Here is a 16,304-nt window from a genome sequence, read left to right as displayed (position 1 = left end):
ATAACAGGAACACAAAACAGTGTTTTTTACTGTAAAATCAAAACAGTGCCTGTGATTACTCATCAACTGTTTCATACAATCTAAGCAAAAACTGAACATTAACGTTTTTAAAGGGTTGCATATTGCAGGGCTGTTGAACTGGATTGCATTATGTTGCACAGGTGTTGCTATTGTTCATAGCCTCTATACCTGCCTTCACACACTGAACTGCTACTTTACAAGGATTTCAGCTTTGACAGGCAGACAGTGGCAGAGTCAAACCACTCTAACATCAACAGATCTGAGCTTGCTTACCATGTTATCCTTGTGCCGTAAAGCTTAATGGTGTGCAGCCATAAAATGAGGAGTACTAAAGTTTTGGGCTGAGATAAAACAAGGTTTGTATGACCTTGGTGTAACCCGCCCCCTCCCCCAAACAGATTATTGGAACAGTAGTCAGGTCTACAACTCCCTCTGAATGCCTGTGTAAGGACTACTTTGGGTTTTTCCACTGTTAAGCTTGAGTTTGGCATGTTTCCAAATTTGTAAAAAGGAAATTATAACAAATAGCATACAGTTGCAATCAGAACAAATGCTCACCTGCAGGACAGACATGACAAATTTCTGGACCCCAAGAGAGAAGATTGATTAAGCTGCAGTTGTCAAACACAACATGGGAGTCGTGAGGCTAAAAGGTTGACCAGTACACTGTTGTCTGTAACCACCATGTCCTTTGATAACAATTTCAAGGGCTTGACAGTGGAAAGAATGTTATTTAGAACAGTAGACTGTGGCTTTATTTGGATGCTCACAGCAAACATTTATTATCCAGTTATCCTGGATAAAAAAAATACACTCTCCTATGGCAACACAAAGCACATACACAGATGGCTGAACAGCTTGCATTGACTTTCCCCCTGACAGTTTTTTTGGGCTTTGGAGCACCAGCTTCTTATTCACCATGGAGTTGTCTTTCATGTATTGGGTCACTAAATATCATATCACATATCCTGCTAAAGCTTAATATTCCCCTTACTCCCTCCTGGGTTATAGTGTCCATTCTGTGCCCCAGGTGGTGTTCATATCCCCTGGCACCAAGCTCCAACATGGAAGGCACTCCCAGGAGAAGAAATGGAATGATTGTTTTAGAGCACCCCCACCCGTACCCCCAACCCCCCACACCCTTCATAAGGAAGCATGTTGCATTATTTATGTAGTAGAGCTTGTCAAGGTGGTCTAAATACTATCTTACAGATGGTGTTTTTATTAGTAATGTTACTTTATTGTGTTTTCAACTCATAAAATATATGTAGCATTTTCATTTTTGTTCTAACTCCATGACTTTTGAGAGCTACAGTGCACTTGAATGTTAAAGGGAGGAACCAGGGAGAGAATAGCATCCTCTAAATAGTGCATTGACTGTGTCTGGGTGTCTTCCTGTGCCATTGACTGCACCCAGCAGGTTGATGAGTGGAGGAGCTGATGGCTGCTAGGTTGGAGCTGAGGTCGTTGTCCGGGTTTTTGTGTCTTCAATAGCTGCAGGCTCCCTGCTGAACCTACTTGATATTCACTTCTTTCTCTCACTTTCATCCTATTGAAACTAACAAGCCTCAACCAGATAGCATAGCTTCAGTAATTGGGATGGACAAGGATGGAGACATAGTATTACAGTTTCCTGAACGGAGGCCATGATGTTTTGCAAAAACTTAAAAAAAAAAAAAAAAGCGTTACCAGGATGATCCAAAATGCTGTCACAATGAGTCTTTTAAACCCCAGTGAAGCAATAGCTCATTTTTCAACATGCCCCTTTGTCAGGACTTGCTGAAGAATGAGCTGAAGAAGGTGCCGTTAGCCACATTCATACTCAATCACATAACTCGTTGAGGAAAATAAAGCTAAAATGTATTTATGTTGTGTATTATGGACCTGTCTGGATACAGTCCCAAATAAACAATGTAAAGAAATATAATTAACTCTGGGTATGGTGTAATTTCAGTTCATCTAATTGGGCATTATAAATGTCTTGAGTTCCTATGGTGTTGTCTCATATTTCCTCCCACATGTGGAGTAGTTGGCACATAGTTTTAGGTGACTACATGTATTCACAGGTATTGAAAAACACTGAAATCTTTCAAACAACTGTGTTAAAATGAATTTTAAAGTTTGACCTATCAAATCAAAGTTCATTTCTATAGCACCTTTGAAAGTTGTGCACACACATTACAAAAGATATTGTGATAATCCATAACGTTAAGTTGCAGAAGTCAAAAATATCTGCTTTTGTCTGTTTTGAGTGTTAAACAGAGATATTTCATTTACTATTCTGTTTCATAATAGTGGGTTTCCTTTTTATAGACCAGCCAAATCATTTGCAGCTCTAAAATAATTATGTTAAATCGGTGAATCTAGCCATCCATTTTTCTGCTGGAAGCACTAAAACGTGATAATAGTGTTATTATTATTGTTACTACTATTATTATTATTACGTTATTGGCTAACCTTGTGGAAACCCTGTGTGAAGGCAAAGGAGAGTAATCTTTGATCCACTTCCTCAGGACACGATCAGCACATTGTAGCTGCCCAGTCTCTCTGTTTGTGCTTGTGTTTACCTCCTCTGTTTGCTCGCTCTGTAATTTTGCTGGGATGGCATAATAAAAGCGCCACTGGCCACCTTGCTTGCTTTTACATCCGGACCGTGACATCATCGCCTCTCGGGTTTCACTGTGTTAGAGCTACGGGCGCACGCTGCTGCGCAGCAGTCAGTGTCTCCAGCTGCGGATTGGGAGCGCACTTCGCCAACACACGCTTCTTTAAAGTTACATTTCATGTTCCTATCTACGTTTCTGCGTCTGTCTTTCTGCGCGTTTTTCTTTGACTTCATCGCGATTGTTTTGCTGACGGGACGTTTGTGGACGTTTTTCTGTCGTAAGTAGAAAACCTGCATTGCTGTTAATGCGTACGATATATATTGAGAGGTTCGCTTTTAACGCGATGGTAATTGTTTTGTTTGCGGTGTTTACCTGTGCCGACGGTGGCAGTTTAGACACCGCACCTGTGATTGCTTCCTGTGTTGCAGTTAGAACCGGCTCCTGCCAGGCTCCCACTCAGCCTTTGGTCCACACATGGCTGTTTGTGTAAGCGCTGGACACTGCCATAGCTTCACCGTGTATTTTCACGTGTTTTTGTCAGAACGCATCTGTGTTGTCATGCTAGATTTGCTGGAGTTCTTACAGAAGCTTGTAAATGCTATATTATTTATATGATTTTTAGTAATGTCTGATCGTCTTTAATAGTTAAAAAAAAAAAAATCTTCAATTGAGCTGAATCCCACAAGTTCCCAGTGACAGTGAAAGCAAACCCTGGAGGGAAATACTTAGAACTGTCTCAGTTTCTGCATGATAACTCAAGTGTAGTTCACTGCTGCTGCAGGTCTATTTTCACTCAGAAAAGAAAGCTTGTCCTGCCAGTTACTGAAAACAGCATTTCCCATGCCCCATTTAGTACCAGTGGCCCTGAAGAGACGTACTTTTTCCCTCATGGCTGGATTACTTGCTTCAGATGATATTTTCTACTTCTGACAGTACTGAATTACATGGTGGTTCTGGACCTTTAAAAGCTTTTGTCAGTTAATACAGTCAGTTAACCCTTAATTAGACCATTTTCCACTGTCTCTCCTTTAGTGATACAGACACTGTCCTCTCTTCATGAACCCAGCTCACCCTCCAAGATCTTCTAAGTAACAGATATTTTATTGTCATTGCTCTTTGATCCTTGTAATTTATGGTAAAATTCCTGTAAACACACAGGGAGCAGTTAAACCTGTTCCTCACCATCCTCGAGGATGTGCTTTTAGGCATAATGCTAGCTGTCTTGTGGTTTGACTGACTACTAAGTATACGTGCGCAGTAAAGTCCTTCAGAATGTCTACCCTCATATTTATTAAGCATCTTAGGTATAGTATAGTGTGGTATAGCATGTTTAGAGCTGCTTTTACTGTATAAAGCCTAAAGATTAGGATGACAGTCACTCTAAATCTGTAAGGAGAGAAGGAAGAGCCATGGTGCCATTGGTACTAATTTGCTTTTCCTATGAGCTCATTCTGTGTCCTAAATGTGCAATGTTTCCTGCAGACCTGAAAACACAGATGCTCCAGCAATGTTTCTTAGAGACGTTTATTTCTGATGTTCAGCTGGATATATAGCTCTTGAAGGAACTGCAAAACATCATTTCATTGGCAAGCTATCATATGTTTAAGGTCATGTTTACTGTGAGGTAATAGTTGCACAATTCTTGCACATATTTCATTTAGACAGTGTACAGCTCCAGCTGGTTAGATTAAGTCTAATAAATATTTAACTAAAAAGTCTTGGACAGGACATGTTCATTTAGATTGGCCTCCTAAATAAATTGTCTAAACATGAGAGATTGAAATTATGAAGGAGCAGTTCAGCATTAATGGAAATAAACAGATGCCTTGTTATTGACTGGTGTTGCAGTCTCAGCACTCCCTAAGCAGAAAACATCAAGGGGAGAGGAGGAGGGTGGGGCTTCAGGGAGATGAACTAGTGGAATGGTAAAATATTCAGAGGAGTGTGCTCCATGTACTTAATTAACCCATCTTTGTATTGTCATGTACAGGCCTACTGTCCTTGCTAGCATTTTTACTAAACTATGGAGAAAATAAATGTAAGCACTGGCCCTTCAGTATGTGTTTTGTGAACTTAATTACTTGGTTCAGTGGGGCACATGTTTTATTTTGCATGATGGTAGCATTTTGTGAGAAATGTACTAGCTTGTGTGTGTAGTGTTGTGAAAAGAAACATTTTCAGTTTTGCAAGAATCCAAATGTTTCTCATTTAATCTGCCTCTTTACTTCAGGGTGGGGTGAAAAGGGAAATGAGATCCTGAAAGCAATTGTTACTTCTCAGTTCTTACTAGTGTTGAATGTACAAGAAATCTGAAGTTGATATTTACGTCCTTTTCACACACCTCCCTGCACCATCCCAGCCTATCTGTCATCTGTTCCTTAGTTGACCTTGATTAGATCAGCAGTACCATTTTGGGTGCTACACTTATGCTCCTTGTCCTGCAATGGACCTACTTATCTGAACAGTATGCATGTGATTCCTACTTTAACTTCATGAAGCTAATACACAGGTATCATGCAGTGTTTTTGATACAGCACTTTAAACCAACCCCCTGCCTTTGCTTTTCTTTCCAGTACTTTACTGTATCTTCCCGGAAAGCCATATTGAATACTAGGCTGCTTTTGTTTTTAATGGAGCCTGAAATTGAGCAGTGAATGTTTAGCAAGGTTACAGAAGTGAAGATAGAAACTTTATGTGTGCAGCTGCTGCAACATTGGGAAATTAGGTTCTTTTAGATTAATAAACTTTTTAAAAGTTTAACAAGTTGGCTTTGGGTGAGAAGGTTGTAATCAGGCTATGACTAGTTTTTTCCAGCTGTTTCCTGATTATTCTCCATAGATACAAAATTTACTTTCTTCAGTTCATGGTTTATGTTTCTTCAATAATGCAGCTTGTTTCCATGGCTCTGAAATCATCTTGACTACCCTGTTCGATTGTGTCACCTTGACATGCTTTGCACACAGTCGCAGCTGCTTAGAGAGGGCTGCTAATTGAATTATTTGTGGAAAAAATCAGATTTGTTCCCTGAATGAGCAGCTGCTTTTTGAGCTTAAGTAAAAAGGTCCAAGGTGAAAGTCAAAGCTTAACAGGCATGCAGCTGAAGCTACAGGCTGTGCCCTCCACAATATTTGTGGTGTTTTTCCAAGATTTGTGCCCAGGTAAGACAAAGATATTACAGTTGTCCAGGTATTGCCATTTTGTGACAGCACATTACTTTACGTTGCTGCACTCCCTTTCATTTGGCCTCTCAGGGACAGCAAAGCCCCTGTTTTGTCTTTTCTCCTGCTGCCCCCCACATGCCCTCTCACAAACTGCCTATTCTGCTTATTCAGCTTAGCTTTTGTGAGAAGGGCTATTCATACCTCCATTCAATGCCCATATAGTACTGAGGAGCTCCACTGCAGCCCTGCTATTTTCTATGCTAGTTAAGGATACTCACCTGATAATATGAAATTGTTAAACGGTACTAGTTGGCCTTATCCAATGTTGTGCCTAAGTTCCTTTCTGTACAATAATATATTAATTGTTAATATTAATAATATATCTGCTGTATAGAAATTAACAATTTATTAATTATCATTTAGAGCTTCTTTTTAGTGATTTGCAGTTGGATTTGTATATAGGTTTTCCTAACGAACTCTAGTAGTAGACTTAGCCTGTAGATTTTCCTATAATGTGCTGGCATATAGAAATTATCTCATATATGTGGGGTGGAATCTCATTAGGTTATTTTAAATATCAACAAATAATTACATGATGAATGCAGAGTCAAATGGGATTTGTTCATATATGTATGAGTTTGAGTTAAGAGAGCTAGAACTGATGTGTACCTTGAAGTCTTGTTTTATTAGGATGTAGTAGGATGGTATAATCACCAGCCCAGCACTGCCAGTGTAATCCTAATAGGTGATACCTTAAAAAAGTTGTCACATATCTTACTGTGAGAGTTTAAAGCATCTTCAGTCATTCTGGGTTTCACTATGAATATAGAGCAACAACAATAAATTGTTAAAGAAAATTACCATTTAATGGTACTGTATGTGTTGGTATAAACCATATAAACAGATAACTAAAGGTCCATTTTACAGCACACTGCCATAGTGTCTGAAAGTGTCACACATTAATAAAGTCCTCCACCCCTGTCATTTCACATGAGATGCAGCTTAGGTAATTGTTCTCATCCATTTGCATGTTTAGTATTAGACTATCAAAGTTGGAGAGCTGGTTCTAAAAGCCTTTTTCAATTAATTACCCCATAGCCAAATTAGCTGCAGCAGTTCACATTCTACATGATGAGGTACAGAGAAATTTATTCCATTTTTTTTTTTATCATTGCATGACAAAAATGCCCTTCACTTTTTGCAGTTACCCCACATTTAAAAACATTTAATATTATTTTTCTTCCGTCTTCCATCAGCTGTTTATGGAAATATACTGCCTGCAGTAGGGCCCCTAAACCATGGTGTTAAAATCAAATGATATGCTTTTAAAACCCATTGTTTAATGTAAATACACTTTTTGGTGCCTCTCAGTTGTTGTGCTTAAACTATAATAGAAGGGGAGTTTGGGATCAATGACCCACCGAGAACAATAAAAGCTAAGCCTGTGGAGGGCTGACCCCCAGACCTTAAGCTCTTCATTACTGCAGCTCACTGCTAATTATTGTGGACTGGACAGTACTGATCCCAGAAAACTGCTCAACCCTCCTCATTGCAGCATAGTTTACTCTGACTGCCGCTTCTAGCTCTCTCCCACTTGTAAATATCTGAGGTCAAGAGACAAGGAACCTTCTTGTACCCCTCACCCATAGCCACTCCATAAACTAACATCTCCCTCTGAAAAACAAGAAATCCTAACCCTAAATGCCCTCTGTTGAAGCAAAAATGTTACCATATGCTCTCTTTACACTACAGCCCAGTGATTTTATGCTGACTTGATCTTGACTGTAGTGACCACAAACCACATCCTTCAGAACATGTGTGACCATTTTATATGGTGTTGTAAGCTAAAATCAGATGGAAGAAATATTTTGAAAACATATTTACTCAAAGGAAGATTTAATTTTGAGCTGGTAGTTGCGCAGAATCAAGTGATTTTGAATCTGCAGTCTGTTCCTAAAATTTTATTTTTCATTATGTGTTTCATCTTCATCTTTTCTTTTTTTCTGTATTGTCAGTTCTATGACATTGGTACACTGGCTAAATGTCACTCCAGCATAGTTTGAATAGGATAACAAAACAGCAGTGTAATGTAGTTAAAAAAAGTCATGCATTAATCCAAAAGGAGATTCTTCTACTAAACGGGAAGTTGTTGCTGTTACTCATCCTGCCTGTTCAGACCTACATAACTACAGTCATCATTTACTTCACAGCCCACATGTTTTCCACTGTGTTTTAAGAAGTCACCGCCCCCTCATATCACATGGAACATGTTGGGAATATTTAAGACCTTCTCAAATAGCTTTCATCATATAGGCAAAGAACCTCTGAGTTTGTACACCCCCCTCTGAAAACACTGAACCTATACCTGTCAGTCAGCACATGTGCAAAAATGTATTTAAAGTCTGAGGGGACTTTTAATTATATAGATAAAATCCTAAGAAGAGCATATTTTAACTAATATCTTTGATCATTTTTATTTAGCCAGTATAATTTACATATTTTATATCAGAGGTTCATCAGCAGTGCTGATCCATCTAATGGTAGCTTGGCAGCTAATAAAACTGGAAATGCATAACAATCTCCTATTTCATTTTAAGTCAGACATTGTATTTTATCTAAAATTAATTTGATATGACATTTTATTGATTTTATAGGGGACATTAATCTTATTTATACCTTTGGCAGAGGGAAGTGGGAGGCCAAAATCAGTACACTGGTAGTGGGGATTCATGATAATGATTGATTAGGCTGAGTCATCGAGCAGATGTCAAATAGCGATGTGTTCCAGAAAATACATTTCAAAATTGCGATTCCACAGAGGTAGAGTAGATTAACTGGTATGTTGAACTGGCTTGTTTCTGTGTCCTTTTAAAAATCCTGATAAACAGAAATTATGTTTTAATCACCCACTGTGCTTTTGAGGCTGTGCCAAGTTCCAGTATCATTTTTCTTTGGCTAATATTTTAGCAAATACCTGTCTAAGATTACTTAACATTAAGTAAATAGAGAGTCCTGAGAGTCCTTCACTCACCTAATAGCCTCTCTTTTGGGTAGCTATAGTAGATTTTTGACTTGTTGTCTTTGGCTTTAGCCATTTTTCCATAGACAAGTAATGTGCATTTGGTTTGCGTGACTTTGTGTGCTGAGATTACATAGTTGCTGTACCATCATATAGACCTCTGATGATGATTGAGTCACATCCACAATTCCACATAACATCATCTCTCTGTCGCCGTAGTGTGTACCTAAATAAGTGTTTACTGTAGACTTTATTTTTTCTCTGAAATCTGTATTTAACCTATGTACAGAGCAGTAGAGGCGTGTGCAAAGGGATACCAAAAGAAAAATGGTGCTGTTGGTCTACCCCAAGACCGCACAGAGTGCTCTACTGCCAACAGTGCCTTCTGTAATTATAGACCAGAGCTGTGGTAACTGTTGCTCTCCAGGCTAGACTGAAACTAAAACCCCTATTCTATAGTTGGTATTTGCTCTTTTCAGTACAAGAGTACCCCATATTTAAAAACTGTTATTTTTGGGCAGTAGCTTAGAGTTTAGAGTACAGCCAGACTTCATGAAATATAGAGTAACTGTCTGCCATGTAAAGGGAGTAGTTGGAAGACTTAAGTTGTTAACATAACCATTGATTGTTAACTTCCCAAGATTGTAGGTTATGAGATAAAAAGCTGATGAACTGAATCTTCACCTTGAATTAATTGAGCATCTCAATTTTCCAATGACACAGTTGAAACTAAAACTTATTTTTAGATTTTCCTGGCAACAGTAAAGAACAGTAAAGCTTGTAATTCTTACTGGAATGTTTACTGAGCCTTCCACCCCCAGGCCATTCACATCGCGCACAACACTGACCAGGCTCTGGTTTACTCTAAAGCTGCTGCTGTTGTGAAGGACCCAGTTTCTTGGGCTCTTCTGCTCCAAACACTGTGTGGTCTGTATCCTGATGTTCTTATCATGTTAGGCTGGAAGTTACTGTGGGCTGCTGTAATTGGACAGCATGATGGATGGCATCTTTGTGAATTCTGTCATTAGACATAGAGTGTGGAATGGCACGGCAGCCTGATGGAGCCTGTAGATTTTGATGAAGATGTGTTAATATTGAAGCTTTCTAGGTCTAAATTGCTTTTTTCCTTTGGTAAATTATTTTAGGTTGATGTAAAAGCTGAAGTTCTGATCCTCTTATGTGAGAAGGTAAAATGTATTTTGCTGTAGATGTTTTTCCTATACATTATGTAACATATTTCTGCTTCTATTTGTGGCTCTCAGTACCTATACTTTGTCTTCCTCTTGTGCCATGCTGGTAGCACACTGATCCAATGAATGTGTAGTTTGACCAGGTTTCACAGTTTTTGAGTTTGAGTAATAAACTCCTCCTTTTACACAGCTTTTAATTATTATTTCCATATTGTGTGTCTGTCCTGGCTATATGGAGTGTTAGGTCTTTTAACTCCCCTTCTCAGCATTTCCACCTAATAGTACAAACTCAACCTCAGCTGCTCTCATGTTTTGCATATAAAAATTTCTTTGGGTTCACAGAACAGTAAGCAGCACATCCATTTACCATTAATCAAGATAGATCAAGTATTAGTTTACTGACATGTTATGCAATTTGATCTAACATTCTTTTTCCTCCCTTCTTATTCTCAATAGTCACAATGAGCGGAAGGTGACCTGCAAGCATCCTGTCTCAAGCTTACCCTCACAAGACAACTGTATCTTTGTCGTCAATGAACAGTAAGTCTGTTGTTTATATTTTTAGAATGGTGCTGGGTAGGATTTTTAAGCACTACAATATGCTTTTGAAACTCATGATGTATAGGCAACATTGCACAACTTGTTGCTGTGCCACCATCTATTTACAGTGTTGCCCTTTCAGTTCAAAACCCCCATTCAGTGCTTCTTCAGTTTTCTCAGTTGTCTGTTTCCGAAACAAATTCCTTAGAAATAAGAAATAGCCTACTGTATGAAAATATCACGTTCAGATATTTCTCGGGTTTTATTTATTACATAATTGGGATGTTATTGTGTAATTGCCAAGATAGTGTAACTAGTCTTGATGGTAATGTCTGAATATAAAAAATCTATTGTATCTTATTCTCAGCTAGTAGGAATGCCACGCTTCACAATTTGTCCCCTGTGTTGACCTGGACAAGAGTTCATGGCATTTTCAATTGTCATAAGTACAGGCAGTGTCCATGTGATGATCTATGCTGCCTTCAGCATAACAGTCATCACATGTCTGCCCACATGACTGGATAGTAGGCCAGTCAGCTTGAACGTTCATTTCAAGAACAACTTAGTGAATCTGTCAGACTAAACTTAGTCAGTGTCTATTTACCTCAGGAATTATCAGTATTCTCATTTTCAGATTTACTGACCTGTGGCTCTGATGCTGTTTGTGACTCTGACGCTGTTCATAGTTAGGTTTGGACAAATCCAAGTACACTGCCTAGAAAAAAAACGGGAAGATGTTGACCCATAACTTTGCCCTCCTTCCCACTCAAATTTATTTCTCTGTCCCAGTTTGTAAGTGTGCTAAATATACATGTACTTGACTGTTTGCATCAGAATCACACCATGACACCAGCTTCAACTTTCATCATTTACCCTAGCCATCTTATGTTAATGTTGCACAACATGCATCAGCACCACTGTTTCTCAGTTCTCTCAGGAACCTGTCTAAGTATATTGAATGTTATATTGTTGCACTGAAGTTATTACAACTGGTGTCAATTATTTTATTGAGCAATGAGTGCTAATTGAAACATGTTCTGCTTTCAAGACATGAAATTTCACTTCCATGTGGGAAAAAGTCCAATAACATGTGGTGTATGAATCCCCTGATGGCACATCCTGGGCATCAATTTCAGCTTTTTTCAATATGTCACTTAGAAATAAAAGTTCTGGCTTTACTAGAATATGATATAATCTTTTTTCCCCACCAGATTCTTATGTGCTGCATTTTGCGCAACAGAGATGGAATAAAAAATGTTTGTGAAAATGCTTGTTGTGCCAAAAGTGCCACACTGCACTCTCTTGACACATTCCTCTCCTCATTGTGTTACTCTTACATCTGTGCTATTTTTTACAGAAAGGCACAACATGCCAGTGCAAGATAATATCTAATTTAGCAATTAGTGAAAGATAGCTAAGTTGCAAAATTAGTCTGCAACGCATAGGCAACGTCAAAGGTAAAAACCTGTTATTTGACTCATTTTTATGTTTACAATAGTGCATGTCACTCAACACTTGGCTGTGCTGTAGCAAAGGGAGGAAATCTTCAGCATGGACAAGTAACAAAACGCAAAGACAGATTTAAGCTGCCAAAGTGATAAAGAGGCCAAAATTGCTGTCTAATCTGCTCGCCACTTTAAATAAATACAAAATACAAAAAGCTATCTAGAACATAAACTGAATCCACTGTAAGGCATATACAGTATATGTACTATAAAACACCGAAACAGTATGGCTTAAAGTACAATATAACTCAGATGAAGGATTGTTTGAAAGTTGACAGATTTGAGATATCCAGATAGGAATTTCTACTAAGAGACTTCAGTGCTGTCCTGAAAGAAAAACAAAATCTGCCATCATGTGCAAAATGTATTTAAATACTTATGTCGAATTGTGTAATTTCTGCAGGGTCAGGCAACCTCCAGTGAAGTTGTAACCCTCAACAGGCTAGAGGAAAGGTAAACACTGTGGCTGTACCATAGTGTTTGGCATAGTTGTCATTGATCAAGAGAGACATTCAATAAAATGGTCCTTAAAAATGACTTGATTCCAATGATGTAAAACTCCTTTGACCTTAAACGCAACCAGAACAGGTGAATTAGTGATGCCTGTGCCTCTTTAGTCATAATCATTGCAGTCTCTACATCAGTTTAAGTTGAGTAGATGACCCACAGTTGAACAAATGCATTCAGAGTGAACTCTACTGTGTTATTATTAAAGGATGAAGCAATGACTTGTACATTAACCTCTCCTAATCTGCTTTTTATTTCTTACTGGTTATAAATAGACTATATTATATTACATCTGTTACTCACACATACATTTTCAGCTATGCTGTGATGTACTCGTTATGGCACAGTCTCCCATCTTTGTCAAGTGGTGTCACCTAGGTCTGTGAGTGCCAACCTAAGCATTCTGCTGTCATTATTCTAAATGGCTGAGCCTATGTTTAGTGGCCCACGTGATCATGTGCAGGCTCACAGGGAATTTTTATCTAACTCACCTGTAAAACATGTTTACCAAAACAAGAATAAAACCTATTTTGTGAGAAAATTGTAAACCTGGAAGTTTGTTGCTGTATCTTCAATATCTCATTAGACCCCTTAAGGGCAATACTGAAAATGAATGAGCAGAAATACTGTATGGTATTGTTGAGTGTTTTTTGCGTCAAAATGTTTTCTAATGTTCTTAATTTGCTAGGTCAACCAAAAATAGGATTTCCTATGTGCAATTTGTATTTATAAACACTATCATTTTTATATTACAGAAAAGTTGGCTCTCCTCTCCTTTTTTCCAAGTGCTACAGCTGCTTCCCACAGTCCAAAAGCATACAGGTTAGGTTGATTGGCAACGCTAAAATTACCTGTAGGTGTGAATGGTTGTCTGTCTGTTCCAGCCTTTTAATAGACTCCTCACCTGTCTAGGGTGCACCCTGCTCCCAGCCCAGTGTCAGCTGGGATTGACACCAGTAGCTAATGGATAAATAGGGCTTTTTATCAATATTCCCCATTCCCAAGTGGGTTAAAGACAAGATAATATCCTAGTTAATCATTGCTGGCGACTGAATTCATAATTCACGTTACAGTAATATTTTCTGATAAGATACAGTGGCAGAAGAGCATGGGAGATATGCTTTAGCATATGGGTGACTTTTGCTTAAAGATGTCAGCTGTTCTTGAAATCATTTTGTGACATTGCCTTCTCATCTTTGTTTTCATATGGATTAGATAAATGACAATTAGATTCATTTTGTGGTTTTCATACTAAAATATCATGAAGATATAAATGAAGAAATAAATCTATTTCTGTATATTTAAGTTTCTCACACCTGTTAGTTGGCTAAATGAATTCTGAAATGCAAACAGATTTGAAACAAAAAAACATTATTATAATTGGTCTATTAATTTGCATTGTAACTGGTCTAACTACTTTCAGACTGTCTTGTACACAGACAAATTATTATATTCCACCAGTAACAACCAAAATACTTTCTATCCACAGCTCATCTTTAAAACCCCTTATTTGTCAAAAGATTTGAGCTTTTATTCTCAACAAATTTGTCTTTCCTCTGTTTTGTAGTGTGAATTCTGGAAAATTGTGTCACCCAGCATTTATCAGGTAATACACTGAGGTACAAACAAGTAACTGTGTTCTCTTCGTTTGTTTTTTAGCTGTCTGTCTGGTAATAATCCTTGTTGTTGCACACTAACAATAGACCATAGGTGGTTTGAATAGTGTTTTGCCTGATGACCTGTTATGCATTTGCATTCCAAAGTCCTGGAAGGTGCCCTTTACTGTCTGAACCATTTGGTGTCTTCATCTGAAACTTTATGAACTAACCGCAGGGAAATCATTACTCATTTCTCCTGAGCTGAATATAAAGCTGTACATCCTTGGTGAAAGCTAAGCTGTCAGACAAATCTTTTATATCACTACAATTAAGTTCAATTTGTTGACAGTTTACTTATTTCTCAGGATGCATTAAATATGCTCTTCTGTTAGGCTTGTGAATGCCCCTTCATATCCTGTCCGTTATGGTTGTAAATGCCACACATGGGTAAGAGCCCTGATTCTGTTTTTAGCTTTACTTTTTAGCATTAGCTCACCATGTTGCATGTTGCCTGATTTTGAATTATTTAGAACTTAAGCAAAAATGAATGATGTTGGTTTTTCAGATGTAGGCTACCACACTTTTACAAAACATAGCATCCTGGATATAATTAGGTCTATTAACTCCCCTAAGTATTAAAACCTCTATATTTTTTGATTTACTTCCCAGCTCTAAATTTTATGAACCTGTGACAGTGTTAGATTCATACACTTATATGTAAGCTCGCCTTGTCTTCCAGTCTTTTGTTCATTAAAAAAATTGTCATTCAGGTTGACCACCAAACATGGTGAAAAGCACCCAGCCACTCGGTTGTGTTTCCATTCAGTGTGCTTAGAGCACAAGCTACAGTGGCAGTGTAATCCCTCCTGATTCCTTTTGTACACACAGACCCACACACTCACACAGGTCCAGAAAGTGATTGTGACACTTTAGTAAATATGGGTTAGTTGATAAAAGGTCTTTGTCTTGTGATGTAACCCACAGGTTCCTTTCTGTTAAGCAGCATTTCTTTAATGTTAAAATCAAAAGTCTTTAAATGTAAGGCTGGTTACAGTCTTATTTCCAGTGAACAAGAATATTATCTCAAATTGAAAAGGTTCTGAGTTTGATCCATGGACCTTAACATGTGGAGTTGGCGTATTCTGTGTGTACTAATGTACCTCCTGGCGCACTGCTCTCCTTCAGCAGACCAAAGGTCCACAGATTTTAGAACAACTATGTACAATACATTTCCACTGGGTGCCATTACATGTGGTTATCTGACTGTGTTGGCCCTGGGATGATCTGGCAACTCGTCCAGAATTTCTTTACAAATAGATACCTTTAATAAATGAAATTACGATAAAAAAAAAAGATTTAAAAAAACATGTTTACTAAAACTATGTATGCTATATTTGCACCTCAGTAGTATTACTATGTCCCCACATCACAGTCCCATACACTGTGAGCTAGTGCTGTCAGGAGACAAAATAGTAATTTACAGTAGACAGACACTCAAAACAGCATGCTGTGGATACGGACAGTGACATAATTGTTGTGTAGTCTCATGCTAGCATTTCGGCGGACGTCAGTCAGAGCCAGTTTCATTTCAAAATAGAGATGTGAAGCAGCTGAGTGTGTCCATTGTGTTCACTGTAAATGGTTGAGAAATAAACACTAAAGAGGCCCAGATGGGGAAATACTTGGGAACTGAAAGTTGGCTTCTGAATTCTCACTGTTATAACTTTATTTACAGATACTTTGTTTAAGCACAGGATTCAATAATTAATAAGTTTGCAGATGAATTCAAGCAAGCAATAGTATAGTGAGTACTACATGATGAGTACTCATCATGTGGCAAGTTCAACATTTATAGTAGTAGGCTGGAATGTTGGTAAATGTGTCTGTGGGAAGCTTTTGCATTTTTAACTTTTGCTCTGTTTAATATTTACTTGTCTTCGTCACACAACAGGAATATAACAACCATTTGTCAAGTATTTTGTGAAGTTGGGTAATGCAGTAGAATTTCTTATTTTCCTGTGTATGTACCTGTTATAGGCTAGCTCTTTTGTTAAGGCAACTGATTGGACACACTCACTACTTTTACAGTTTCCTTACATGCAGATTATGAGTTCTGAAGCTACTTATCAACAAAGCTCCCAACACACAGACACGCTC

The 16,304-nt window shown here is 38.1% G+C and overlaps 1 protein-coding gene across 6 annotated transcripts in view; it reads left to right on the top strand.

Moving 5' to 3' along the window:
• Positions 1 to 16,304, top strand: part of LOC113132519 (pleckstrin homology domain-containing family A member 5-like) — a 68,791-nt gene that overhangs the window by 26,770 nt on the left and 25,717 nt on the right. For 5 of the 6 annotated variants that reach the window (XR_003295904.1, XR_003295903.1, XM_026310670.1 and 2 more), the window contains one exon: positions 10,454 to 10,537. Coding sequence is in view for 4 of the 6 variants with exons in the window: in XM_026310670.1 (XP_026166455.1) it covers positions 10,454 to 10,537 (84 nt within the window). In the remaining 2 variants the exon portion in view is untranslated. Of the gene's footprint in view, positions 1 to 10,453; positions 10,538 to 14,116; positions 14,491 to 16,304 lie in introns of those variants that run through there. The other variant, XM_026310669.1, reaches the window with a different exon arrangement.

Source organism: Mastacembelus armatus, chromosome 6 (genome assembly GCF_900324485.2).
Source record: "Mastacembelus armatus chromosome 6, fMasArm1.2, whole genome shotgun sequence".
NCBI classification, from domain to species: Eukaryota; Metazoa; Chordata; class Actinopteri; order Synbranchiformes; family Mastacembelidae; genus Mastacembelus; species Mastacembelus armatus.
This window is presented reverse-complemented; position numbering and strand designations above follow the sequence as displayed.